This window comes from Nomascus leucogenys, chromosome 2 (assembly GCF_006542625.1).
Source record: "Nomascus leucogenys isolate Asia chromosome 2, Asia_NLE_v1, whole genome shotgun sequence".
NCBI lineage: Eukaryota > Metazoa > Chordata > Mammalia > Primates > Hylobatidae > Nomascus > Nomascus leucogenys.
Window position 1 is genome coordinate 41,592,033 of NC_044382.1, and position 26,242 is coordinate 41,618,274.

Sequence of the window (26,242 nt, forward strand, 5' to 3'; positions counted from 1 at the left end):
TGCAGAGCAAAAACAGTTTTATCTAAAGTTATACAAACATGGTAGATGGTAGAGTGTACTGAGTGAAATAAATGGCCCTCCTTCAGTGACTGAAAGAAAAAGTCAGCAATTCTACACATTTTTAGAAGCTACTTTCCCCATTATTAAAATATTTTTGACACAGATTGTTGAATTTCATTCAGCAGGATTATGTCAGGAAATTTACACCTGTACATGTATTTATTGCTAAAAAAAAATTACTCTGTCTTGCCACCTGCTTTCTGTGGGCCCTGGCTGTGGCCCCATTATGCCATGGTCAAGTGAAATGCTGGGTCACACTGATGTCATCAAGGACTCCCTTGGTGTCCTCTGTGGGGGAGGTAACAGGGCATGGGTTGGTGAGGGTGGGGATATCTTAGTGGGGTCCAGTCTAAAGCAAGAGTGGGAATCACTGACGTGTGGAGTTGAAGGTTAAGGTTGACATTCCCAGGAACCAGGACAGGAGCACGTTGAAGAAAGGGGTTATGACCTGGGCAGTCCACCTTACTTGTAGCCGTTGCCATCTTAAAAGAGTGTGCTTATAGTCCCGTCAGCCACTCACGGAGAGTTGTTCTTGTAAGTAAGATGAATGTGAATAGATTCGTTTCAATAGTATATTTTATAAAAATCCTCTGAGTGGGGTTCCAAAGAATTGTTTTATAGCAAAGTGAGTCTTCAATTGGATAATATCAACATGTGATTCTGGGCAGTACTGTTAACTCGTTAGAAGATCCAAATGTTATGTTAATTGAGTACTACCCAATAATGTTGGATGACAGTTCACAGTGTTTGAATTTTTGCTCTAGGCTGCGTGTCTTTATAAATACTACTAAACTTAATATTTCTTGCTTATTTAAAAAAACACATAAAATATTGTGAGAAATATAGAAAAACATTATTTCCGCATTCTGATTTATCATTCCTGAATCCTGAAGATTAATATCTGCTGACAGTTTGGAACCACATCATCAGAGGCCCTCATGCAGCTTTGGAAACGGTCTGACTTCTAGAGTGTGGGAATCCTCAGCCCGCTGATGCACAGGGGAGCTCCCTCCACCCACTTCTCAGTTGTTTCTAGAGTTTTGTGGGGTTTTTTGCTAAATTTTTTTTTCATAGTCTGAATTAGGATTTCTGGAAACAAGAGCCTGTTGAATTCTTGTTGCTTAAAACAACACATAATTTTTGTCTTCGTCATAGTGCTAACATTTTTCAGAAATAAAAGGAGAAAGTTCTAAAGGTCCAAATTAATATGTTCACTTATTGACTGAGTAGGATCATGTGCCAAGTGTTCCCCTATTTCTAAGTACCAGAAGCACAAACATGATTAAGGCCCAATCACCTCCCTTAAGGAGTACACAGTATATTGAGGAAGATAGACACAAAAAGAACTTTCACATTGTAGTGAATGCCACAGTTGGGACTGAACAGGTTATAATGTTGGAATAAAAATGTCATGGTTAACTACTTGGGATGAAGTTTACAGGGTCAGCAAGACTTCACAGAAAGCAATGGATTTGAAGCTTGAACAAGGAATAGACATTGTTATGCAGACGGAAAATAATTGTCCAGTCCTATAGACTTGAATTTGCATGACACGTGGAAGAGACACTTAAGTGGTAGATATGGCTGGCTGGAGGTAGAATTTAATAGGACAGCATGGTAGGGAAAACTGGTGTGAGCAGGAAGAGGGAGGTGTCCAGCATGGGCTTCCCAGTGCCCCATGTCCTGTTGGAATAATAATAACCTCTTAACATTTTGTCAAGTTAAATCAAGGTGCTTGCTTGGAAATTAGTCAGAGAACCCAACCAGAAGTGGTCACTAGGCTATGGTGGAGTGGGAGTGCAGCCTGACTGCCTTTGGAGGGACCTAGGAGGCTTCCTGGGGAACTGATATTTTAGCCAAGCCACAGAGAAAGGTGAATGGAGGGGAGAAATGTGGGTCAAGGAAAACCCACGTGATGGCACATGGGAAAGAGCTGGCTCTGGGAAACGGCTGAGAGTGGCTGAAGCAAAAATTGGTGTTGGTCGTGGTCAGTGTGCATGTGTGTGTTGGGGAGGGGAGCAGGTAGACAGGCAGTCTGTGAAGGTAGGCTGGGACAGTTTAATTCTCAAGCTTGGAGTGAAGACTATGCCCTAGGAGGTAGGGAGAAGATAGAAGTGGTTTTTTTTGTGTTTTTTTTTGTTTTTGTTTTTGTTTTTGTTTTTTTGAGACAGAGTTTCGTTCTTGTTGTCCAGGCTGGAGTGCAGTGATATGATCTCGGCTCACTGCAACCTCCGCCTGCCGGGTTCAAGTGATTCTCCTGCCTCAGCCTCCTAAGTAGCTGGGATTACAGGTGCCTGCTGCCACACCTAGCTAATTTTTTGTATTTTTAGTAGAGACGGGGTTTCACTATGTTGGCCACGCTGGTCTCGAACTCCTGACCTCAGGTGATCCACCCGCCTCAGCCTCCCAAAGTGCTGGGATGTTAGGTGTGAGCCATCGCACCCAGCTGAAGACAGAGGTTTTAAGCAGGAGAATCACATGATCAGATTTGTACCTAAAAATCATTCCTCTGCTTCACAAACATAATTCTGGGAATTTGAGTATACTTTTTTAAAAAAGATGGAGAATATACAGTTGAACAAAAAGGAATAAGAAATGCGAGTGATCTGTTGATTATCTGTCTTCTTGCCATCTTGGAGGGCTTGAGGGTTGGGATTTTGTGTGTGGTGCCATCAGCCTGCAGGAAATGTGGCTGCCCCTTGGGACCAGCTGGGCTGGGGTGGATTTAGGGCTTGCTGGCCAATGAGAGAAGGCTGACAGAACCTGCTCTCAGACTGAATTGTTGTGTCACCCCAGTTGACAAATATCTGTGACATTGGGTATAACAGTCCCATCAAGATACCGTCATTGGATTTCACTCTTCATTGACTCAAGAATGGAAATATCTCGAGTTAAAAATCTTAGTCCCTTGCCTTGACTGGGTTAGTTAGTTTTTATGATTTGCACTGAATTGTGGGGATTAAAATATACAATAGCCAGGGAATTTATGCTTCCTTGGGCTCACATATACTTGTACATAACTTTACATAGTTGGCCTCTGGAAAGAGACTTCAGAATCATGTGCCATCTCCATTAGAGTCCTACCTTGTGGAGGTAAGCAACAGCTGGGTTTGCCCCCATCTAACAGGTATTCTTGTTTCATTAGAATTGAGAGCATTCAGAATGGCTTGGCCTTTGTGCCCAGAGCCCCCAAGGTGTCCTAGGAGAAGTCAAAGGTTGTTTTACCTGGGCATAATTCATAACCACCTGATATCAAGTATGTCCAGCTTGCTCCTCTGCAGGTATAGAGCCAGGAACAATGTTTCAAAGGACTATTTATAAAACTGAAGGTTGGTAATGAAAGTACAGATGCCAAAACGGGATGAAAATAGTCCCAGATTGATGCTGGTTTCCTGAAAAACTTCCGTTCAACAAATTTAGATGATGTAACTTCGCCATATTTCTCGGTGACACTGGGAAAGTCACTTCCTCTCTGTGTCTCCGGTTTCTCACCTAGAAAATAAAGTTGTTGAAGTAGAGTAGTTTTAAGGTGTTTTCTTGTTCTGACATTCTGTGATTTTGTGATTAACTGCTAAGATACCACTGCAGTGGTCAACACATAGGGACCCCCCCGACCCCCTGTCACCCTACAGGGATACCTTTAGCGTCCAGGATGCACCAGGCCCTCTGATAGGCACCAATCAGCCTCACCTCGTTGCTTCCCTTTAATGAACTTACTTTAATGGTGAAGTTCAGGTCCAGTGATAGAGATGATTTGTCATTAACTGGTGATTGATAGCTGGTTTCATCTTTTCTTCAAAGCCATTGGTTCAGTGTTTACGTCTCCCTCCCCTGACTTTGGCTAAGCTCCCTCAGGCTTTTTTCCTCTAGGGCATCATTGTACATGGTTATGTCTGCTCCAGCAAAGCTGCCCACTCTTTGGACTTTATAGCCCCTTTCTGGGAACTCATAACAAGAATTGCTTCAGCTGTAGACATGCACACTGGGGACTGACCCAGGAGCAGGGCTGCTAGATGCCAGAACTACTTCCTGCATTTGCTGATTAATTATCAGTGTCAGACAATCTGCTGTGTGAATGATGATAAATGTCTAGTGTTCTGCTGAAGGAATCACATACCCTAAGATTAACCCCATGCTGAGAGCCCGCTCTTTCACCACAAGGAGTCCCACCCACCATCCCTTTACCAGTAGTCTAGAACAAATCCTGCAAGAGTACCGTATGTTTGATGAAGGATAATAGGAGACCTCATGCCCATGTAATTTATAAATGCAAATAATAGACTTTAAAAAATCCCAAAGGGCAAAGCCAAGGTGAGCAGCAGCTGTGAAAGCAGTGAAGTGTTGGAGAGAAGACCCCAAATGACACACATATGGGTGCCCTCAAAGAATTTTCAAGCTGGTAATCTAGGTTGGGCTGAGGTGGGCTAAAGAAGAGAGACACATCCCTGGACACTCTCTACAGCTGCATGCATGCCATCCCAAATCTAGCTACTGATCAGCTCCATGACTTTAGGCAAGACTCTGGCTCTCATTGAGTTTCAGTTTTCCCCACTAGTAAGACAAGCAAGTTGAACAAGCAAGGTGATTTCAAGGGACACTCATAAGACTTTCTTCTCTGGTCCTGTTGTTAGACAGGCTCAGCCCTGTGGCCTGCCCAGCCTAGGATCTCTGAGGGCCCCACGTGCTGTGCTGTGGGTACCTGTTGATCCTCTCTGTTGTCACCCTCAAAGGTTGTTCCCCAAACAGACCTTTTTCCTCCTACCGCCTCCCCCAAATTGCTAGAGTAGGATGGAGGTAGAATAAGAACCAAATTAATGGTGCTCTTGGCTTTATGCATCTTTCTTTCTTGCTCACTTTCCTTCATTTGGAAGAGGGTAGGTTACCCTAGATACCAAACCTGAATTCCTGAGGACTGGAGATTCATTCCACACCTGGTAGAAAATATTTCCTTCTTCTGCTTCCATGAATTATTTTGAAAATTAAATGCTGTTCCAAGCCTGGGGACTGAGGATTAATCACATTTCTATGGTTATAGTAATTTCATCCTCCATACCCCCACCTGTTGGGGCAAGTAATAATTGTAATAATGGCTACCATTTTTACTGCTTCCTATTTTGCAGGCACTCTGCTGAGTACTTCAGATACATCAGCTCATTTAATCTTCATAATATCCACTTGAAGTCAATTCTATTTTCCTCCATTTTACTAATGAAGAAACTGAGATTTGTACCATTAAATACCTTGCCAAGGTCGCACTGTGAGTGAATGACAGAGCTGAGATTTGAACTGGTACTTTCTGACTCCAGAGCCCAAGCACTAATCATCATGCAGGAAGGCCAGTGCCAAACATTTCAAAGGCACAGTAATTGCCTGATTGATGGGCTATCCAGAGACGGGTATCCTTCAACCAGAACTCAGCCCCAGGGCCCTGGGAGTCGCTGCAAGTGGTTTGCTTGGAGAACAGCTTCGGCTAAGAGAGGAAGGGTGGCAGTAACTGCAGGCCTGTATTTCAGTGGTTTATGATACAGTGATGGGGTTCCTTTCGTGGACATAAGCCATCCTAATAGCGCCATTTATCATTATGACAAAGGTTAGAATGGGGGGAAACTTGAGCTGGAATGAAAGAGTAGAATTCTGATTATTTTAACAGTTGAAAGTGACATCACCTCAGAGCCTCTATCAAATGGCAGATTGGAAGCTGGACTGAAATTACTTTAAAATATATCCAGAGATAGTTTTCTACAGCTGTGATAAAGTCTTTCAGTTGTGTTCAGAAGTGTGCTTTTGTCTGAAGCACTCATTGAGTTGCCTGTGCATCCTCCACACAAAAGGCTGCCTGTGAGCCCCAGGAGAGTCTCAGACTTTGGGGTGCTGTTCTTTGGGCACCCGTGATATGCCACATATGGTATTGGGGCTGATTAAGCCATATTCCCTCACTGTTTTGTTTTTTTTTTTTTTTCTGTGTGTTGTAAAAATCTTCCCATGTCAGTAGTCATGTTTTCAATGGCTACATTGTTTTCCTCCGTCCATCTGGTTTGTTGAATCTCTGCTTCTGGGACAAAATCCTCTGCTTCCTGTCAATGAGTTGGAGCAAATGGAAGTGCTGGCTAAGGCCCTCAGGATCCCTTGGCCTGGTTGGATAGTCCTTTTTTTATTTGGCCTTTTATTCTGGGAACTTAGAGGAAAGACCCATAGGGCCTGGAGCTTCAACTAATTTGTCCCCTTTTTTCTCATCTTTAGGCAAAAGAAGGGGAATGTGGCCCACAAACACTGGGTTGGACCTTCGAATTTGGTCAAGTGCAAGCCCTGTCCCGTGGCACAGTCAGCCATGGTCTGCGGCTCGGATGGCCACTCCTACACGTCCAAGGTTGGTTTTCTTGTCTTTTTGTGTTATCAAAAATACTTCATGTCGGCTTGTTCTAACATGTCTCTATGCCAAAACTGGGGTTTGGGAAGCGTGGTGGGCTCCAGGCCTTGCCATTGAGAAGCTGCTGCATTAGCAGACTCAGAGATGTTCTCTGGCCATGGAGACAAGCAAAATAAAAATATTCTATCCCGTGTAAACGGGCTGGTTGGAGGGTAAGAAGAAGGGATGGTTCTGAGAGTGGTGTGTGATCCTGAAGTTAATCTAGACGAGCTTCCTGGAGAAGGTGGGATAGCCAGCTGTTCAAAAGAGGCAAGTCATATAGCTCAACTGATGGGGAGCAAACCAGTAAGGGGGGCTCGGGATGCTGCCTTGTGCCAGTGCAATGGAAAGAAGGGGTGTGATGTCAGTGCACATCTAATCCACACTTACTGCACATCTAGAATGCATCTGGCCCTGCACAGGCCCCAAATAAGGCACTGTTCTTTTCTGGGGTATGCCTCAGGGATTCACAGATGAATGGGGGTAGGGACAAGTGTGTGACAGGTCATTTTAACTCAAACCGTCAAAAAGAAAATCGTTTCATAGAAAAAGGGGCTGGGATAAAATATGTCTATTTATATTTATTGGAGGGATGAGGAAAGGCTTTGTTTCTATTGGAAGGATGAGGAAAAGCCTCTTCTAGAGGGGCATTTCACCTAAGCTCTAATAATAGGATTTACAGGCAGGGAGGCAGGGGTTATGGAAGTAGAGAAAGGAGGTGATAATTTGTTCTTGGAACTCTCCTTGGGTGAAGTATGGCCATTTGTAATTGAGAATGGGTACGTTTCACCAGTATAATGAACTAAAGGGAAACCGTAGAATTGATGGGAGTTTGCTTCTTCATTTTCATATCCAGCAACCATCCCCTGAGGGTCTAACATTGCCAGACACAAAGGAGCCAGCATATGGGTGCGTGTGTCAGGGTTTTCTGTAAGACATGATAGGTGGGAGTAGAGCTCTTGCCCTCCCCATCTCCTCCAGCCAGAACTACACCATTTTCATCTATCTTCCTGTTTTTCTGTGTAAGGTTTAACTTGCAGAGTGGAGCCCATGACTAAAGAGTTACTGTACGGGACATCGTGGTGACTCCTGGCCACACTGCCACATGGTTCTTGGGCCTTTCTGCTGGGACCTCCTCCTTGTCATGCTCCCACTGCACAGACAATTGGCGACTTCTGTTCTCTGTGATCCCCTCACCACCTTGACCCTCACACCATGGAGATGTCACAGGCTCACGATGATCCTCACTGCTTGCTGTCCTCAGAGACTTATCAGGGTTATTTAGAGGCTGGGGCCACTTTTCCCTACCGATTTTGTGATGCATGGGTCATATATCCTTATGATTTTGTCCACTAATAGTTGAGGTGGGTGGATCACGAGGTCAGGAGATCGAGACCACGGTGAAACCCCGTCTCTACTAAAAAATACAAAAAAAATTAGCCGGGTGTGGTGGTGGTCGCCTGTGGTCCCAGCTACTCGGAGAGGCTGAGGCAGGAGAATGGCGTGAACCCAGGAGGCGGAGCTTGCAGTGAGCCAAGATTGCGCCACTGTACTCCAGCCTGGGCGACAGAGCAAGACTCCGTCTCAAAAAAAAAAAAAAAAAATAGTTGAGTTTTATCCTCCCAGATGTTCACATTTTTCTAACAAAGGAGAAGAAAAATGTGTTTCTCACAAACAGGAAAGTGGAAAGGTACATATGTCTGGCTTTAGGATTCAATAGCATTGAATTGCTTTGATTGGTTCCTTGGTTCATTCAACAGGCATCATTTGATCCATTTCTAGTGCCAGGCACTGTGCTAGGTGCTGGGGACATTTATAATATAGTGGGAATAAAAGAGTTGGCTTTTCTTCATGGCCAGACTCAGGAATCCTTAACTCTCTAACTCCAGACCTGTTCTGTGAGTTAGAAATTCTTTGTCCAAGATTATAGCCTTTCTCAATAGCCATAGCCCATCTCAGCTCAACTAAACCCACACTTTCCCATCCCCTTACTCTTTTTAGCCCCTAATAGATTCAACATTTTTGATAGTTTGTAGTAACAGGACTTGCTTTTGACACCCTAGCCATGTCTGGAATGGTGGATTTAAAGGGGACACTGATGAGTCATTTCTATCCCCCATTCCCAAAGGCAGATCAGGCCATCATTGTCTTTCACTTAGGGCGCAGATCCTAGGTGTATAAACAATCATCTGGAGATGCTGTTAAAATGCAGATTCTGAGATGACAGGGTCTGACATTCTGCACTTCTAGCAGTATCCCAGGTGATGGCCAAGCTCCTGGTCCACAGACCACACTTTTAGTAGCAAGGATATCAGTGTTTATAGAACCCTTCTAATAGGTCTCCCTGCCTCCAGTCTGCCCCTCCTGCTACCCCGAAGTCAATTTCCACATATCCGAAGAAGGGGAATTTTTGTAATAAAAGTCTGTGTGTCTCCTCTGCTAAAAATGCTCGGCTAGCTCTCCCTTGCCACTATCGTTACTAACGGGGCCCTCCAGAGCCTGCCCCCTTTTGCTCCAGGTCACTCACCGTGGAAAGAATCTTTCATTCATTTGTTCAGCAGCTGTTATTGAACACTTGCAGTTGTTGTACGCACTGTGCAAAACATGGGGTGAGGGCAGTGGGAAATAAGACAGGCACCATGCCTACTCACTTGGAAGTTACTATCTGGTAGGCGACACAGAAATAAATGGGTAACCAAGCAAATAAATATGTAATTTCAAATTATAGTAAGTGCTACGAAGCATAGTTCTGAAAGAGAGGGTTGGAGAGAGACTTGTTTTATAGGGGATGGTGATCCAGGAAGGTGTCTCTGAGGGGGTGTCCTTTAAACTGAGAGTGGAGGAGTAGAATGTTCCAGATAGAGAAAATAGCATGGGCCAGTGCAGTAAGTCAGTGTGAGGTGTTTGAAGAACCATAAGGTTGCCCCTGTGGAGAGACATGAGATAAGGAGGAGAGGGAAGATATCGAAACCGTCTAAGCAGGGACACTTAGCCAGCCTGGAAGGTGAGAAGATGATCTGGCAATTCCAGGCTTGAGGGATACTCGGTATTGTAATTGCCTTAAGAATGTGAGATCCCAGAGGCAGAGACCGTTTATAGTGGCTGCTCAGGCATGGGGTGTAGTACATAGTGACTGCTCAGAAAACATCATTACCAAGAGAGGAGCCAAAAAAGAGTCTAGCTGAGAAGGAATGGGGAGATTCCAGTCCACATAAATCAACTTGGATTTGAGTCAATGGGGTGGAGAGAGCTTTGCAATAGAAAAAAACAAGCCATCCCTATCCTGGGCCAAGCTGCTTAGCTGAACACCCAACCTGAGGCTCTGGCAGAGACTTAGCAGCTCCTTGCAATGTTTCTATCTTTGTGAAGATCCTGTTTGTGCTGTTCAAATTACTCCTTCCAGCCCTGGAGCAAACTGTCTGATCCTCAGCCTGAGACTGGAGATGAGCCATGAGATGTCTGAGTACTCAGGACTGTTTGGGCAAGTGGCATGTTGTACATCAAACCCCAGTAAAAACCTGCTCACTCACCTCTGCCTCTCATTTGCAGGAGGAGCTTAAAATGCCAGCTCCCTGTGAACCTTGAGCTGCAAAGAGCAGTGGTAACCTGTCAGACATGGCTGAAATGCTGTCAGTTGCTCAGGGAATAGCTCTGGAAATGCTCGCTGGTCAAAGCCTCCAGGTAGTTTGGGCAGGAAAGTTGCCTTTTTGGATATGGGAAGGTTGCCTGCTTACAAGTACTTAATAGCTGGTTTGAGAAGGATTGGGAAGACCCCTTTGCAATGACTTCTGATTCTTCGTAAGAGGAGTGGCATATACATACTGCTGGGCCTGGTCCTCAGACCTTCCCAAACAGCATCCTGATGTTCCTTTAGTGTCTTTGGATTCCTGCACCAGCCTGACCAAGTTCTCAGTTTCCCAGACCTGCTTAACCCTTTTCCTGGGGCAGAAGAAGATGTCTAAAGCCGTCTTACCAAAGGTTGTAATATTCTTCTCCCATATTCCAAATAGGATATACCGAAACCCCAAAAGACAAGGATAGTGGGAGTTTTACACCCATGGTCTCCTGCCTGGTATCTGTGATCTGCTCACTTCTATTGGAAGATAAAGGGAAAACAGTGGTGGGCGGGGCACTGCTGCAGTGGGAAATGGCATGGGTGTTGGTTCTTGGCGTTAGTGTGCTAGTCTTCTGTCTTATGTGAACATCTAGAAGTTTGTGTTTTCTCTTTCTTAACATAGTGGGGCAAATATTACTTAATCTGAAGCTGTGTGTTGATTGCTGAAGACTTCTGAAGCAGAGGACAATTCTAGACCCCTGTGGCATTCTATAAGTCTTCCTTCCAAGGGGGCTATTTCAGTCTCGTTGGATTTACTACTGGAGTGTTTTAGACATTGCTCCTAAATACATGGCCACTTATTTACTGAGGTTCAAAAAGATGATTTAGTCTCAGAGACAAACCTGTTGGAGACCACCAGTAGATGCTCAATTAATAAGCGTGAATTAGTTAACTGTAAAGGAGCAGATGACTTTCCATCCCATGGAGTTAGAACCTTTTTTGGATCATTGGTGTCAGGGAACAAAGGACAGATGAGACCATGATGCATGTGTAGTTGGAGGTGATTCAATGTCATTAAGTCAAAATCATAAAAATTAGTTTTGGCAAAAATATATTACTGTCCCTGTCCCATCATCACCAGGGAAACCCACACTCCATAATACATAATCACATTTCTCCAGGTGAATTGTTCACTCCTTCAAGATGGGTTCCATGGCTGTGTGAGCATCACCGGGGCAGCTGGAAGAAGAAACCTGAGCGTCTTCCTGTTCTTGATGCTGGTATCTGTCCTTGGGTTTCATCAAACAAGCTTTCCTTCTGCTTCTGGGCCCCCAATAGTCAGAGGCTCCTAGAAATGGAGGATGCGTTGAGGAGTCTTTGTCTACAGCAGGCCTCTTCTAATGCCCCGATACCAGGGACACCACTCAGAGCTGTGTGACTCCCCCAGGATCAAAGATAAAGTGCACAGGAAGGCATAGAGTCTTGAGATGAAGGGATATAAGATGTTACATGGCAATAAATGTTTATTCAGACACTATAAAGCACAATCCATAAAAGATAAGGAACAGAAGCGTACTACAGGGAATTGACAAATGGAAGGCCAACACTGCAGCTGGTTTGAGAGTGTGATATAGACTCTGACCCTTCGCTTGGCTTCCAGGCAGTAAGGATCACCCTAGTAATTTCTTAACTACTCTTGATACTGCATTTTTATGGCAAAGAAGACTGAAGTAAATTTCTGAATTTATTGAATTCAGAAATTCAATAAATATGTATTGAGTTATTTCCTCCTCTGTACCATACACTGAGTTAAATACTAGGGATATGGCAAAAGACAAAATAGATAAAGCCCCAGTTTTCATGGAACTTACAAGGAAGGTAGACAAATTGAAAAGCAGTCTCCTTTCATTAGAATAGGTGTTTAGATAAGGGACATTTGGGAAGCTGCAGGAACACAGAGCAAGGCCACCTCAACCAGTTTGGAGGTGTAAGCAGTCTTCTTTGGGGAAGTGATGGTTCAGGTGAGATCTTAAGGCTGGAAAGAGTCAACGGGAGTAACAGCTGGGGGCACAGGAGCTCATTCAGTCAGGGAGGAGGGGGTCGAAGAGGTGAGAGAAAGCATGGCACCTTGAAGGAACTGGTGACTGTCAGTGTGGCTGGGTCACATGTGAGGTAGGGAAAGGGGTTCACTAGCTGTAGAAATGAGGCTAGAAAAGTCACCAAGGGCCACATTTTGCAGGGGCCACTTGAGGGGGTTTGGACTTTACCTGAAGAGTATTGGGGAACCTACCAAAGGTTTATATTTTTGAGTATGCTTACACTGGCTGCAGGGTGGGCATGGTTGGGGCAGGATTGGAGGCAGGGTGACTGTGAGAAGACTCCTGGAATCATCTATGCCTGGTGTGAGGGAGGCCTGGATTTGCAGAGAGGGTACGGGGATGGATAGAAAACCATCTAAAAAGGTATTTGGGAAGCTATAGCTGGTCTTAGCAATGATCTGAATTTCAGATATAGAGTCATTACAGCTCTGAGCCCAGGAGGACTTCTTCACTGTCTTCATCTTGGCGGGACTTGCAAGTCCTCCTGCCTGCAGCTTTGTGGTTTTGTCCTGGACCATGTGGGAGCCCAGCACTTCTGGAATCCTTTCCTTTCTTTTCTGTTATCAGCATAGAAAGAATAAAGCTTGCTGGGGGCCTGATTGCTAGCTTTTAATTCTGTCTGCTGGAAGAGAAGCACTGATGCTGCTGACTGGACCCTGGGCAGCCCAGGCTTCACCCCCAGGTGGGCAGTCTCAGGCTTTCTCACTCTGGAGGAGAGAGCTGCTTTAGAAAATGGGAGGAGATCTGTCGAGGAACTGGGCTCCTGGGAGCTCAGAAAGGAGCAGAGGAGGAGGTTGCCACTGCTCCAGGTCCTGGCCCTGGTTGTGGTGGGGGGTGGGGGTGTCTAATTGCCAGGCCTCCTTTGATAGGACTTTGTGGACTTCTGTCATCTGGGCCCACCTGACTGAAGCTCAGATGTCAGGGCTGACTGCTCACTTCCCAGCACTGGGCCTTGTCTTTGAGGAGAGGGCCCACCACGCGCCACTACTGTGAGTCTTGAGAGCCAGCACCGTTCTCTGGCATCAGCTTGGCTGTTGGTAACTGGCGACCAAGCAGGCAAACACCCGTTTGCTGTCACTCCCCTCCCCCTGACATTCTCTTCCTTAATTGCTGTTAAACAATTAGCAAATGGCTCAATTATGTCTCGACACAGAAGAGAGATGCAGAGTTAAGAACTGCCGTGGAGGAAAATGTTTCTCTTCCCTTCTGCCTGCGCACGTGTGAGGGAGGCGAGAGAGCACTTGCTTTACAGGGTTGGCATTTCTTTCAGCATATTGTCGCTGCAGATTATATTATTTTTTCAGGGGCATCTTGATAGTTTCCAACAATTGCTACCTTGTAAAGGTGATGTTTGAAGTTCTTGGCAAGTAGAGTCTGTATTGGCTGACATTGCCTAACAACAGGCTATTCTCAGGGTCGGAGCAAATCCGGGTTGTGGATGTGTAAGACTTCTCAAGATGGCTTTAAGCTCAGCATGACTTCTCTGTCTCTCGCAGGCTTTTATGACCTTGTGACCATGTCAGGCATAGGAGGTTTTTATGTGTGGCTACTTTTCTTTTAAGTAGAGTTGAGACTGTTGGTGTTTTCAGGAGTATTTTTTGGATAGTCCTGCTCCCACAAGACCTGTGGGTTGAAAATTGGCTTTACTTGCAAATGGCTTATTGGTGAGGGCCTTGCTTCTGACTAAGCAGAAAATAAAATTATTGGAAACTGAAGGCAGAAGATTGCACTTGCACATGTTGTGCATCGACAGGCTGGAACACAATGGCAATAGCAATGGCATTAAGGATGAGAGCAGCAGCAGCAGCAATTAGGCAAGTCACTGGATGTTCCCATCTGTGCAGCACTGAGGGGAGAGGAGAAGTTAAAATTCCAATTTCATCCATGCCTACTCTTAGGTGGTAGTGGGGAAAAGAGTCTTGTGCAGATAGACCACAGTGGACACCAACAGTCCAATAAGGCAGTGGTCCCCAACCTTTTTGGCACAGGGACCAGTTTCATGGAAGACATTTTTTCCCTGGGCCATGGCAGGGGATAGTTTTTGGATGATTCAAACACATCACATTTATTGTGCACTTTATTTCTATTATTATTACATAATAATACACAATGTTGTATAATTATTTTGTTGTAATGAAATAATTATACAACTCACCATAATGTAGCATCAGCGGGAGCCCCGAGCTTGTTTTCCTGCAACTAGTTGGTCCCATCTGGGGGTGATGGGAGATAGTGACAGATCATCAGGCGTTAGATTCTCATAAAGAGCACGCAACCTAGATCCCTTGCATGTGCAGTTCACAGTAGGGTTCGCACTCCTATGAGAATCTAATGCCGCCGCTGATGTGACAGGAGGCGGAGCTCAGGCAGTAATGCTCGCTTGCCCACTGCTTATTTCCTGCAGTGGGCCAGTTCCTAACAGACCACAGACCAGTAGCGGTCCATGGCCTTGGGGATGGGGACCCTGCGATAAGGCATTTGGGTGGTAGATTTTATTATTTTGATTTTGTTTGTATTAGTCCATTATCTCACTGCTATAAAGAAATACCTGAGACTGGGTAATTTATTTTTAAAAAAGAGGTTTAATTGACTTATGGTTCTGTAGAGTGTACAGGCTTCCGCTTCTGGGGAGGCCTAAGGAAATTTATAATCATGGTGGAAAGTGAAGTGGAAGCAGGCCCATCTTACGTGGCAGGAGCAGGAGGAAAACAGAGAGATGAGGAAGATGCCACATACTTTTGAACAAACAGATCTCCTGAGAACTCTTATCACGAAAACAGCACCAAAGTGGGGATCAGCCCTCATGGTCCAATCACCTCCCACCAGCCCCACCTCCAACACTGGGAATTACAATTCAACATGAGATTTGGGTGGGGACACAGATCCAAACCATATCACTGCTGCTTAGAAAAAGCCAACAAATGAAGTTGTATGTGTTTGGAGAAGTACTCAATGGCATCTAACCAACTCCACGTGATTTTGCTTTATACATTCAACAGTTTGAGGGTTGGGGACAAACACTCAGTGTCAGATGACTCAATTTTGCCTTTTTCACTCAGTCCTTGCTCATGTTCAACCTTTTTTCCTTAGCCAAATATCATTTAATAAAAAGAGCTAGTTTACATTATGTGAAAATCCTCAACTATTAGTTTAAATAGAGTTCATGCCCTAGTTTTGTTAGAATTATCCTCTTTTCTGATTTTCAGGGCTTTTGGAAGGAGCAAGTCAGAATAATATTTAAAATATTAATTGTGCATTAGTTAGGATATAGGTTGTAGCTGCTATAACAAAAACCCAAATGAAACAGAGGCTTATAGCGTGATTACATTTTAGCTCTTGCTCCTGTAAACATTTACCAAGGTAAGCAGCCCAAAGCTGATGTGCAGCCTTCAGACTGGCGATGACCAGGATCCTTTTAGCCTGCTGTCATTCTCAGTGATTGGAATTGCTGAGATTCTGTCTGTGGGTCCAGGATGGCTGCTACATCCAGCCAGTAGGATAGAGGAAAAGAAAGGGGGCACAATTGCGAAGCCACTAGTGTTACTTCTGTTTACATCCCACTTGCCAGAACTTAATCATAAGGCCACTGCAAGCTTCAAGGGAGGCTGGGGAATGTCGTTTTTATTATAGGCAGCAATGTATCCAGCCAAAATAGGAAAGTTACATTATTAAAAGAAGGACAAAGCCAGTATGGTGGCTCATACTTGTAATCCCAGCACTTTGGGAGGCCAAGGTGGGTGGATAACCTGAGGTCAGGAATTTGAGTCTGCTCAACATGGTGCAACTCTGTCTCTACTAAAAATACAAAAGTCAGCTGGGCATGGTGGTGGGCACCTGTAATCTCAGCTACTTGGGAGGCTGAGGCAGGAGAATCTCTTGAACCTGGGAGGCAGAGGTTGCAGTGAGTGGAGATCACACCATTGCACTCTAGCCTGGGCAACAGAGCAAGATTCTGTCTTTAAAAAAAAAAACAAAAAAACAAAACAAAAACAAAACAAAACAAAAACAGAGTAGATATTGGGGTTATCCAGCAATCACTACCACAGTAATATTTAAATAATAAATAATAATAACAACAGAAAAACAGTGATTATTGAGCATATTAAGCACTATCACATTGTGCTAAGTTGTGCAGTATTCTTTATTTTATTTTCTGTATTATTTCATCTAGCTTTCACAGTAAACCTGTAAGGTAGGTAATATTGTCAGTCCTAAATTGAAAATGAGAAAACTGAAGCTATACAACTTTTTTCAGGTCAATATCGATAGTAAGTAGCAGAGTAGATATTTGAACCCTGGTCTGTCTGACTCAAGAGCTGCAATTTTTACTTCCACGAGTGAAAAACCATCTGAAAAGTAATGTAAAATACTAGTTGTAATATCAGAATGCCTTTGATTTTAATGACAGAAACATGACTCAACCCAAAAAAGGACAGTTACTGGCATAAAAGACTAGAAAGCATATTGGGGTAGCCAGGCCTTAGATAAAGAAGGAGACCTTCAGTGTTGCCACCACTCCGTTTCTTTCCATCTCTCATCTTTGTTTGCTTCTACTTGTATTTATTCTGCAAAGAGGCTTTCTTCCCTCAGCAGAGAATAGGGATTTTAATAGCCCCAGATTCACTTGCTCCCAGCCTAGAAACACCAAAGAAATTTACTCATGTTTTAACCCTGGCAAAAGATTCCAACTAGCTCATTTTGAATCATGTGCCCTTCCCTTAATGAAGTATTATATCCAGGCTGATATGGCCCTATGGTTGGCCTACTCTGGTCACATGAACCTCTTCATCCCAACCTTCGCTATGAATAAGAGTTAAGATTTTTTTTCAGCAGAAGAAGTGGGAGGAAAAGAGTTTATACTGCATGAATAAAATTTAATAAGTAGTGTACCACCCAATCACCTTTTTAAATATTAACTATGTTAGCCTCATTAAATGCTATGGCCATATGAGCCTGGTTTGAGCTGGTAAGAATGTATTAAGGCATATTGTGTTTCTAGGAATGACAGGCATAGAGGGGAATTCAAGGCAAGTTTTTATCCCAGACATGTTGTTTAGTTGGAGAGGAAGTTCATCTACAGGAATGTGATCTAGTGTCATTTTAATTCAGGATGTTTTTAAACCATTTGGCCTAATGCTTTAATACTTTCTTCTGATCATGGGACACATCTGTCCTTAGTTCTCCCAGCATTTATTTCTTCTTAGAACATGCCAAGATAACACAGTCTTTTTGGCTCCTGAAGATAAACTTTCAGGCAAATGATTATTGTGACATTTTCAGAAAGCACAGATGTTCAGACATCGTCCATTGTGAAAATACATCCACAGAATTTACACAGACTACTTAAGCATGCAGATTAGTCGTGAAGTTAGAGCAGAAGGAAGCAATTCAACTAATTATTTTACCACTTATTTCTATGTTCTATATGCAAACATGCATTTAACCAAAATTTGAAGAATAGGTTTTCATTTCTTCTTCTAAAATGCCCTGAGTAGAATGCCATGTAATTAGTTAGTGCTTTTGTTAAAAACACATTAGGAAGAATACCTTCTTGTTGTCAGTTCTGTTGAATGCACAATTAAGCCATTTGATAAAGCAATTACCTGAACATGAAGATGCTTGGCCTCACTTCATCAGGAGATGAAATTAAGGATTAGGTAAAATTGCACAGCACATGATATCTCTGCCTACCAATCCTTTAAAAGACAGAAAGGTCCCTGGCCAGAATGAATAGACACAGTGCTATAAGCCTAATTAAATCATTGCAAACAACTTTAACTAAGTTCATGATCATGTTGCTTTTGTTTTTCTTTTAAAGAGACAAACAAAATATTCCCTTGCTGACATTCTGCTCAAATGAGTATGGTCAGACTTCTTCACATTTTTCAAGAGAATATTTCAGCGCCAAGATGTAGGTAGTGCTCAGTGAAGCTGATCTTACTTTATAAGCCCTAGGCTGAGACCTGTGTGTTATATGAGGAAATTAAGGAATATTAACTGGGTTGGGACTTACCATGAGTTGTTGCCATAATTGTGTATCGAAGGAAATGGGCTTTAATGATGCTCTTATTTTTTACCAAAGCAAGTTTTTTTCCCCCTTTCGGAAACAAATTTGGGAATCTTTGTATACCATGAACAGAACAGAAATGCTTCTTCCTCTGGACAAGGGTGTCCTTCTTGAGCTGCTAGGTTCTGTCCAGGAAGGTGCTCAGAACAGCAAACCTCCAGTGGCAGGAAAGGCCCTGTGTCCAAATGAGCGAGTTTTCCCAAGTTCTCATCCAAAGGCAGTAAGGACAGCTTTTGAATCCAAACCTCCCCAAAGTCAGGCTGTACAATGGCAGGCAAGTAAGAAACTTGGATGCTATAGGAAACTGGTGAACCCAAACAGTTTGGTCAGATTGAGCTCATTAGAAGTATTTCTTTGCTTTCTCTTCTCCAGTGGAGAGACCAAAAGATGATATGTATCAGTGAGGATGGGATGCCCCAAAGGTGGCTCTAATCAAGATTCACTACATCACACACATTGTCTTCTACCATTTTCTCCTGGAAGCTATCTAGGCCAGCCAACTGGCTTCTCTTTATAGCAAACCAATGCACAACTCAACTCCCTGGCACCAAACAAGGGACAAGGAGAGGTGGAATAGAGAGAATGCATCAATTGTTTTTGGCAATTTAATGCACTATGATGATCCCTCACCCACATCTAGCCCTACAAAAAAGGAGGAACCATTTTCCTGGGATTTTGACTGTAAGGCTTAGCATGAGCACCATCTCCTCAGTGAACCCTCCTGAGCCCTTTGTGCCAAATTAGACCATTTCTTTCCTGTAAACTCCCCTGTTGGAGCACTGATTCCATCACATTGGAAATGTTGTTGTACACATGTGGAAATCCAGCCATATGATAGAGTCCCTGAAAACTCTCTGATACTGAACTCCTAGTTATAATGCAGACATTATTTTAATAGTTGAGCTTGCAAGATATAAGAGAAATCCCTGGTTGTAGGGAGAGAGGAGCACTGAAATCCAGACAGAATCCTGACCACGACTCTCGGGGGTGGGGAGGTAGGGAAGCTCAAGAGATTTTGAGGTAACAGCTGCATGCCCCAATGCAACAATATGCAGCTGTTGCCCCGAAACCTCTTGATTAGCTTGACTGGCTCCTTTCCATTGACTGGATACAATGCCTTAAGTCCTAACATAGTGAGAAGTTGGAGCTGAAACCACAAACATAAATCCAAGACCTTCAGTGGGTTCACCCTGAGTTAAAGGGTGGGAGATATATACACATGTACATATGCATACACATACACACATGTACATATACATATATATATATACATATGTGTGTGTATATATATATTTATGTGTGTATATATATATTTATATACACACACATGTATATTTTTTTAAATCTGCCTTTTAGTAAAACAGGGCAAAAGAACACTTGCTAGTTTCAGCTTGGACTCTGGTTAGAGAGAGAAAAGATCCCTGGTGAAACTTTTATAACAGAGAACTTGCATTCACTCAGGGCAAAGGGTTTACACAAAATATTTAAAGACATATATAGGACACAGACATAAACCAATCAGAAAAAGTGGTGGCAAAAACTGCAATTACTTTTGCCCTAACCCATTATACCTCAATAGAGCTGTTTAAAAAGTATGTATATTAAAAATGAGACCTGTGGAGGGTGTCCAGAGATCAGCACATTCTTCCAGTCACCCATGTTTGTCTCTGTGTTTCTCATTTTTGATGCTGGTATCCTCCCTCACTGAGAAAGATCCTGCTTTGCTCTCTCATGTAGGCTGAGGAATGTCAGAAAATTGAGGTGACAGTTTTCAAATGCTTTTCCAGTGAAAAATTGAAAGATAAAAAAGGTGTGGGCACCCCGAACACTCAATCACTCTGGACTCTCCTTTCCTGAAGAAAGTCTGTACTTGAAGCATGTCCTGGATTTTAATATCCCTTTGGGAACAAAGCCTGGCTCTCATTTGTTGGTGTTGCCCTTCTTCCCCCTCTTTGAGAAGAGGTCTTGGGGGACTGAGCAGCAGCCGGAGGAGCCAACCAGGAGGTGGCTGAGGTTGCAGAGCAGGTCTCCTGAGGTGGCCCGTGGAGCCTGTGGACCCAGTGGCATTTCAGAGAAAATCTGCTTTGGTGGGAGGGAGAGTTCAGGCTCATGGTATGGCAAGAATAAACTATGCAAAGTGTCTAAGTATCTGGGAGACAAAAATTGATGGTCAGTGCAGGTGAGGGAAGAGCAACGTGTTTGACGTGGCCTCTGAGACTGATGTGACAAAGCTTTCAGCCATGTAGGTGATGGGAACAAGGGAGGTTGTACCTGTGAAGGTTATGGGTTGGGAGGGGCCACTTTGTCTTCTGACTGCAAGTTGATTTGGGATCCTCTTCCAGGGTGGTCCCTTTAAAGTCATCTAAAACACGCACCCTTTGCCAGGCCCCTGCTGGGCCACTGGTCCCGTGCCCAGGTTGCTGCCTGGTTCTGAGGAAGACACATATGTAAATGTAGATAGTTTCACAGGTCAGCCAGGTGAGGGGAGTGTTGGAAGCAGAGCCAGGGTGAGGTACTGTGGGTGGGGAAGAGGAGGGCTGGGTGCAGCAGTGTCTGAGTTAAGAGCTTGTCCTTGGCTTGTTAGGTATGTGACCTTGAGCAAATTACCTAATCTTCCTATGATCCAGTTTGCTTGTCCATGAAATGGACATAATACTTATCTGGAAGGGTTTTTGTGAGAATTGAGTTATTACATATTAAATTCATCGAACAGTATCTGTTACATTGATAAGCCATCTATCAGTACTCATTATTACTAATAACCCCCTCCCCAAGGAAGTCTGAAGGATCTTTTGTAGCACACCAGTCCTTCCCCTAGCCCCATTGGCCCAGCTTTTACATTACACCTTCCATGTGCTTCAGAAAGCCTTCTCTGCCTTCTGCTCTTGGGTAGGTGGGATTGTACCATGTTCTGCCCGATGGTGGTGGTAATGGCAGCAGGCACCTTTGGTTGAGGGCAGACTGTTTAGCAGGCACTGGCTGGGGCCAGGCTTTTCTTACTCATTATTGATCCTATGGCAGCACCCAGCGTGGCAGATGCAGTGGTAGTCAGGTCCGTTTTCATTCATTTTGCCAACATGTAGTGAGCATTAGGCCACAGCAGGTTCGAGTTAGTTTTCGTTAGTGAAATCAGAAGAATCTCACATAGACTGTGAGGCTCCAATAGGAAGTGAATAAAAGCCTGCCCAGTATTGCAAGGAGGAATGTTTTTGCACACTCAGTTGTTCTCCTGGCTCTCTGTGACCTCCCCTTATCCCCATTCCACCATATATCCATTTGTCCAATGCTTGCTCAGCTCCTCTGACGCGCTCAGTCTGTGTACAGGATGCTGAGGCAGGTGAATTGAGCTGGCTGCATTTGCCAGAGCTTGGGAATAGTTATTGGAGTTTGCTGGAATTTCTAAGCCATGGCTCACATCTCTCAGATAGGATTGTGTTGGAAGACTAAGTGAGCAGCAACTTTGGTTTCTGGGATGACCATTCCTGTACTGCAACCTTCTCAGGTCTGCCAAATGTGCAAGGGAGTCAGAAAACTGGGCTTAGAACTGCTTTTGCTGGGCAAGGCCCCCTTCCTAATAAATTAAGCAAAAGCAGCCCCTCTATTCACAAAGCCAGAGACCAGGGTCTACTCCCCAGTGGCCAGCTTCATCTCCCTTGACCTGGACATCATACTCCAGCTCCTCCCTCTGTGTAAGTAGGTGTGATTTGCATGAACACTAGCACTGATACTACATTACTGTCTGCTGTGTGCCACCTGCCATACTATACACATAACATGATATTACATAATTCTCATGCCAGTCTCAAAAGATGGGTGCTACTGAAAAACCTCTTCAGATAATGCAGAGAGGGAGACTCAGTTATTATTAATGCTCCTGTGCTCCCTTAGCCCATAGGTGGAGGAGCCAGGCTTCAACACATCACCCTGACTCATAGAGTCCAGACAGCCAAGCATCCTCCACACTGCAAAAGCCACCATGACAGAGCTACACCAATTCACACTAACCTGGGAGGGGTTGGGTTCAGTTAACAATGGCGAGAAGACTGGATTTTAAATATGTTTGCATAATTCTTTTAAAAAATTTTTAAAAAAAATCCTATGACTACAGACTGTGGGTCTGTTAATACTGCCTTGGCAAATGAGTGCAAATGATGGTTTAGGTTGGCTCATCGATTTCTTGGGTACAACCATGTGCTATGATAATTTATTTTCAAGTATCACAAGCAGCCTCGTTTCCTGAGTAGTTGAGATGTTCCTATTGCAGTTATGCGTGCATTAATTTCTCCCTTTGAGTGGACCGTTTCTTTCCCAAACTCCTGATTTTATGATTCCAAGCCCAGCCCAGGATGGCATTTCACTGAGCAGAGGGGTCTAAGCATTGGTGGGATGAGATGGAGGACTGGGCTCCATAGACCATAACTGACCCCATTGGTGCTGCCTCTCTGCATAGTACCATCTCCCAAGTACCTCAGTCAGAAGTGGTTGTCATGGAAACCTATTTGGGTTCTTTTTTTTTTTTTTTTTCTTTTTTTGTCTTGGGGAGGGTCACTGTTTTATTACAGCTACCTGGAAAGAGTGGAGTGCCCAGCTATGGCAGATGAGTATAGCATACCGCTGAGCAATTTCAGGGATGGCTGCAGCAGTATGCTATACTTGGGGGGCTGAGGATGGGGTAGACCACATGGCACCTCTCAGGGAGGCCGCTGTGTATACCACCCCATTATCGTATCCTATAAACAAAGTGCTTCTGTCACTCGCCTTCGGTGCTGTCAGTCTCCCGAAATCTATTCTCCTTGATGACCCCACCCCATCAATGAGGGAGGCTCCCTCCTTCCCCCTGCCCACTCACCCATCTGCCCAGATTCTTCTATGCTATTAGAAACTGGTGCTGTGGGGAGGGAATGAGGGTTCCTGAGGTTACTTGGTTTTCACAGCTCACAGGTTTTCTTGATTGCGTGTTTTGTAGATCCACATTTTTATCCCTGTAGCTGTCATATTTTTGACCTGCTATTTCAGTCACTCAAAACAGTATTACTTTATTGCTTTGGAATTTCTAGGACTTTTTTCTTTCTTAAGGTTTCCATCAACCTAGGGATAATACTGGCTAATGATAAGAATGGAGAACCACAGCTTGCTTTACTGAGCTGCTTGCCAGCCTGGCTGTCATAGGAGTAGTGCCGGTGGGCCCATGTGCAGTGTATACTCTGTGCCAGGTGCTACTCTGGGAGTTTGCTGCTCACCATTATATCTGGTCCTCACAGCCACCTTGGGATGCACAATTCTGTTTTCATTTTTACAGAAGAGGTAACCAACACTCACAAAAAGGTTGTTCTTTGCCTAAGATAACACAACCATAAATGACAGAAGTTGAATCTGAACCTAGACTGAGCTGAACCCAAATAGTTTTGGTCTTTGGTTAATACAGGCATATGTCATTTTATTGCACGTTCTTTTATTGTGCTTTGCAGATACTGAGGTTATTTTTTTACAAATTGGAGGTTTGTGGCAGCCCCGCATTAAAGTCTGTTGGTACCAATTATTCAACAATGTGTGCTCACTTCATGTCCCTGTGTCACATTTTGGTAATTCTCACAATATTTCAAACTTTACAAATTATTATTATATTTGTTATGGTGATCTGGGATCACTGATTTTTTATGTTGTTATTGAAATTGTTTTGGGGCATCATAAACCACTCCAACATAAGATGCTGAAATTAATTGATAAATGTGGTATGTGTTCTGACTGCTCCACTAACCAGCCTTTCCCCTGTCTCTCTCTCTCTCCATGGGCATCCCTGTTCTTTATGACACAACAATATTGAAATTAAGCTAATTAATAACACTGTAGTGGTCTCTAAGTGTTCAGGTGAAAGGAAGAGTAACATGTCTCTCACTTTAAATCAAAAGTTAGAAATGATCGTGCTTAGTGACAAAGGCATATTGAAAGATGAGATAGGCCAAAGACAGGCCTCTTGTGCCAAGCCAAGTTGTAAGTGCAAATGAAAAGTTTTTGGAGGAAATTAAAAGTGCTACTCCAGTGAATACCCCAATGATAGCAGAGGGAGACAGTCTTATTGCTGGTATGGATAAAGTTCCAGTGGTCTGGATAGAAGGCAAATCAGCCACAACATTCTCTTAAGCCACAACCTAGTCTAAAATTATCTCACCAATTCTATGAAGGCTAAGAGAAGTGAGGAAGTTGCAGAAGAAAAGTTTGATGCTAGCAGAGGTTGGTTTATGAGGTTTAAGAGAAGAAACTGTCTCCATAACAGAAAAGTGCAAGATGAAGCAGCAAGTGCTGATGTAGAAGCTGCAGCAAGTTATCCAGAAGATCTAGCCAAGAGAATGTATGAAGGTGGCCACACTAAACAACAAGTTTTCAATATATATGAAACAGCCTCCTATTAGAAGAAGATACCATCTAGGACTTGCATAGCCAAAGAGGAGAAGTCAATGCCTGGCTTCAAAGAATATGCTGACTTTCTTATTAGGGGCTAATGACTTTAAGTTGAAGCCATTGCTCATTTGCCATTTCCCAAATCCTAGGGCCCTTAAGACATAAGCTAAATCTACTCTGCCCGTGCTCTACAAATGGAACAACAAAGCCTAGAGGACAGCACATCTGTTTACTGCATGGTTTATGGAATATTTTAAGCCCATTGTTGAGATATCTACTGTGCAGAAAAAAAGATTCCTTTCAAAATATTATCACTCATTAACAATGTACGGAGTCACCCAAGAGTTCTGATGGAGATGTACAAGGAGATTAATGTTTTTAATGCCTGCTAAGATAATATCTACTCTGCAGCCAAAACTATTAAGGGATAATTTTTTTACTTTCAATTCTTATTAGTGAAGAAATACATTGCATAAGGCTGTAGCTACCATAGATAGTGGTTTCTCTGATGGATCTGGGCAAAGCAAATTGAAAACTCTCTGGAAAGGGTTCACAGTCTAGACAAATATTACAATAAAGTGAGTTGCTCATTAAGAACATAACGAGTTGCCCATTAAGAACATTTGTGATTCATGGGAGGAGGTCAAAATATCAACATTAACAGAAGTTTGAAGGGAGTTGATTCCAACCCTCATGGATGACTTTGAAGGGTTCAAGACTTCAGTGGAGGAAGTGATTGCAGATGTAAGTAGACATAACAAGAGAACTGGAATTAGAAGTGGAGCCTGAAGCTGTAACTGAATTGCTGCAATCTCAGAATAAAACTTGAGCAGATAAAGAGTTGCCTCTTACGGATGAGGAAGGAAAGTCATTTCTCCAGATGGAATCTACTCATGGTGAAGATGCTATGAGCATTGTTGAAATGACAACAAAGGATTTAGAATATTCTGTGAACTTAGTTGATAAAGCAGTGACAGAGTTTGAGAGGATTGACTCAAGTTTTTAAAGAAGCTTTACTTTGGGTAAAATGCTATCAAGTAGCATCACATGCTACAGAGAAATTTTTGTGAAAGGAAGAGTCCATCAATGCGGCAAACTTCATTGTCTTATTTTCAGTAATTACAGCCACCTTAATCTTCAGCAGCCACCACCCATATCAGTCAGCAGTCATCAATGTCAGGGCAAGACCCTCCACCAGCAAAAAGATCATGACTTTCTGAAGGCTCAGATGATGGTTAGCATTTTTTAGTAGTAAAATATTTTTAAATCAAGGCATGTACATTATTTTTAGACCTAGTGCTATTGCATACTTAATAGACTATACTATAGTATAAATATAACTTTTATATGTACCAGGAAGCCAAAAAATTTGAGTAACTCACTTTATTATAATATTTGCTTCATTGTGGTTGTCTGGGAATGAACCCACAATGCTTCTGAAGTTTGCCTGTACTTGAATTTTATAAAGTACGAAACTCTCCTGGTTTAATAGTGGTGAATAGGAATAGCATGGTGCATATGTAGAGTAGCTTTTGAGTGGCCTACTTGAACCATCCACCCTGATGTCTGGTTGGCATCTCACATTCAAACAGAGCTCCTGATTCTCCTTGGTCCCCAGTGTTTCCCCCAGTCTGCTAATGACTCTATTCTGTATC

General features: G+C 43.4%; 1 protein-coding gene across 2 annotated transcripts in view; it reads left to right on the plus strand.

Moving 5' to 3' along the window:
• SPOCK1 (SPARC (osteonectin), cwcv and kazal like domains proteoglycan 1) overlaps positions 1-26,242 on the plus strand; it is a 529,839-nt gene that overhangs the window by 391,275 nt on the left and 112,322 nt on the right. For both annotated transcript variants that reach the window (XM_012504877.2, XM_003266422.3), the window contains one exon: positions 6,301-6,427. In XM_012504877.2, the coding sequence (XP_012360331.1) occupies positions 6,301-6,427 (127 nt within the window). The remainder of the gene's footprint in view (positions 1-6,300; positions 6,428-26,242) is intronic.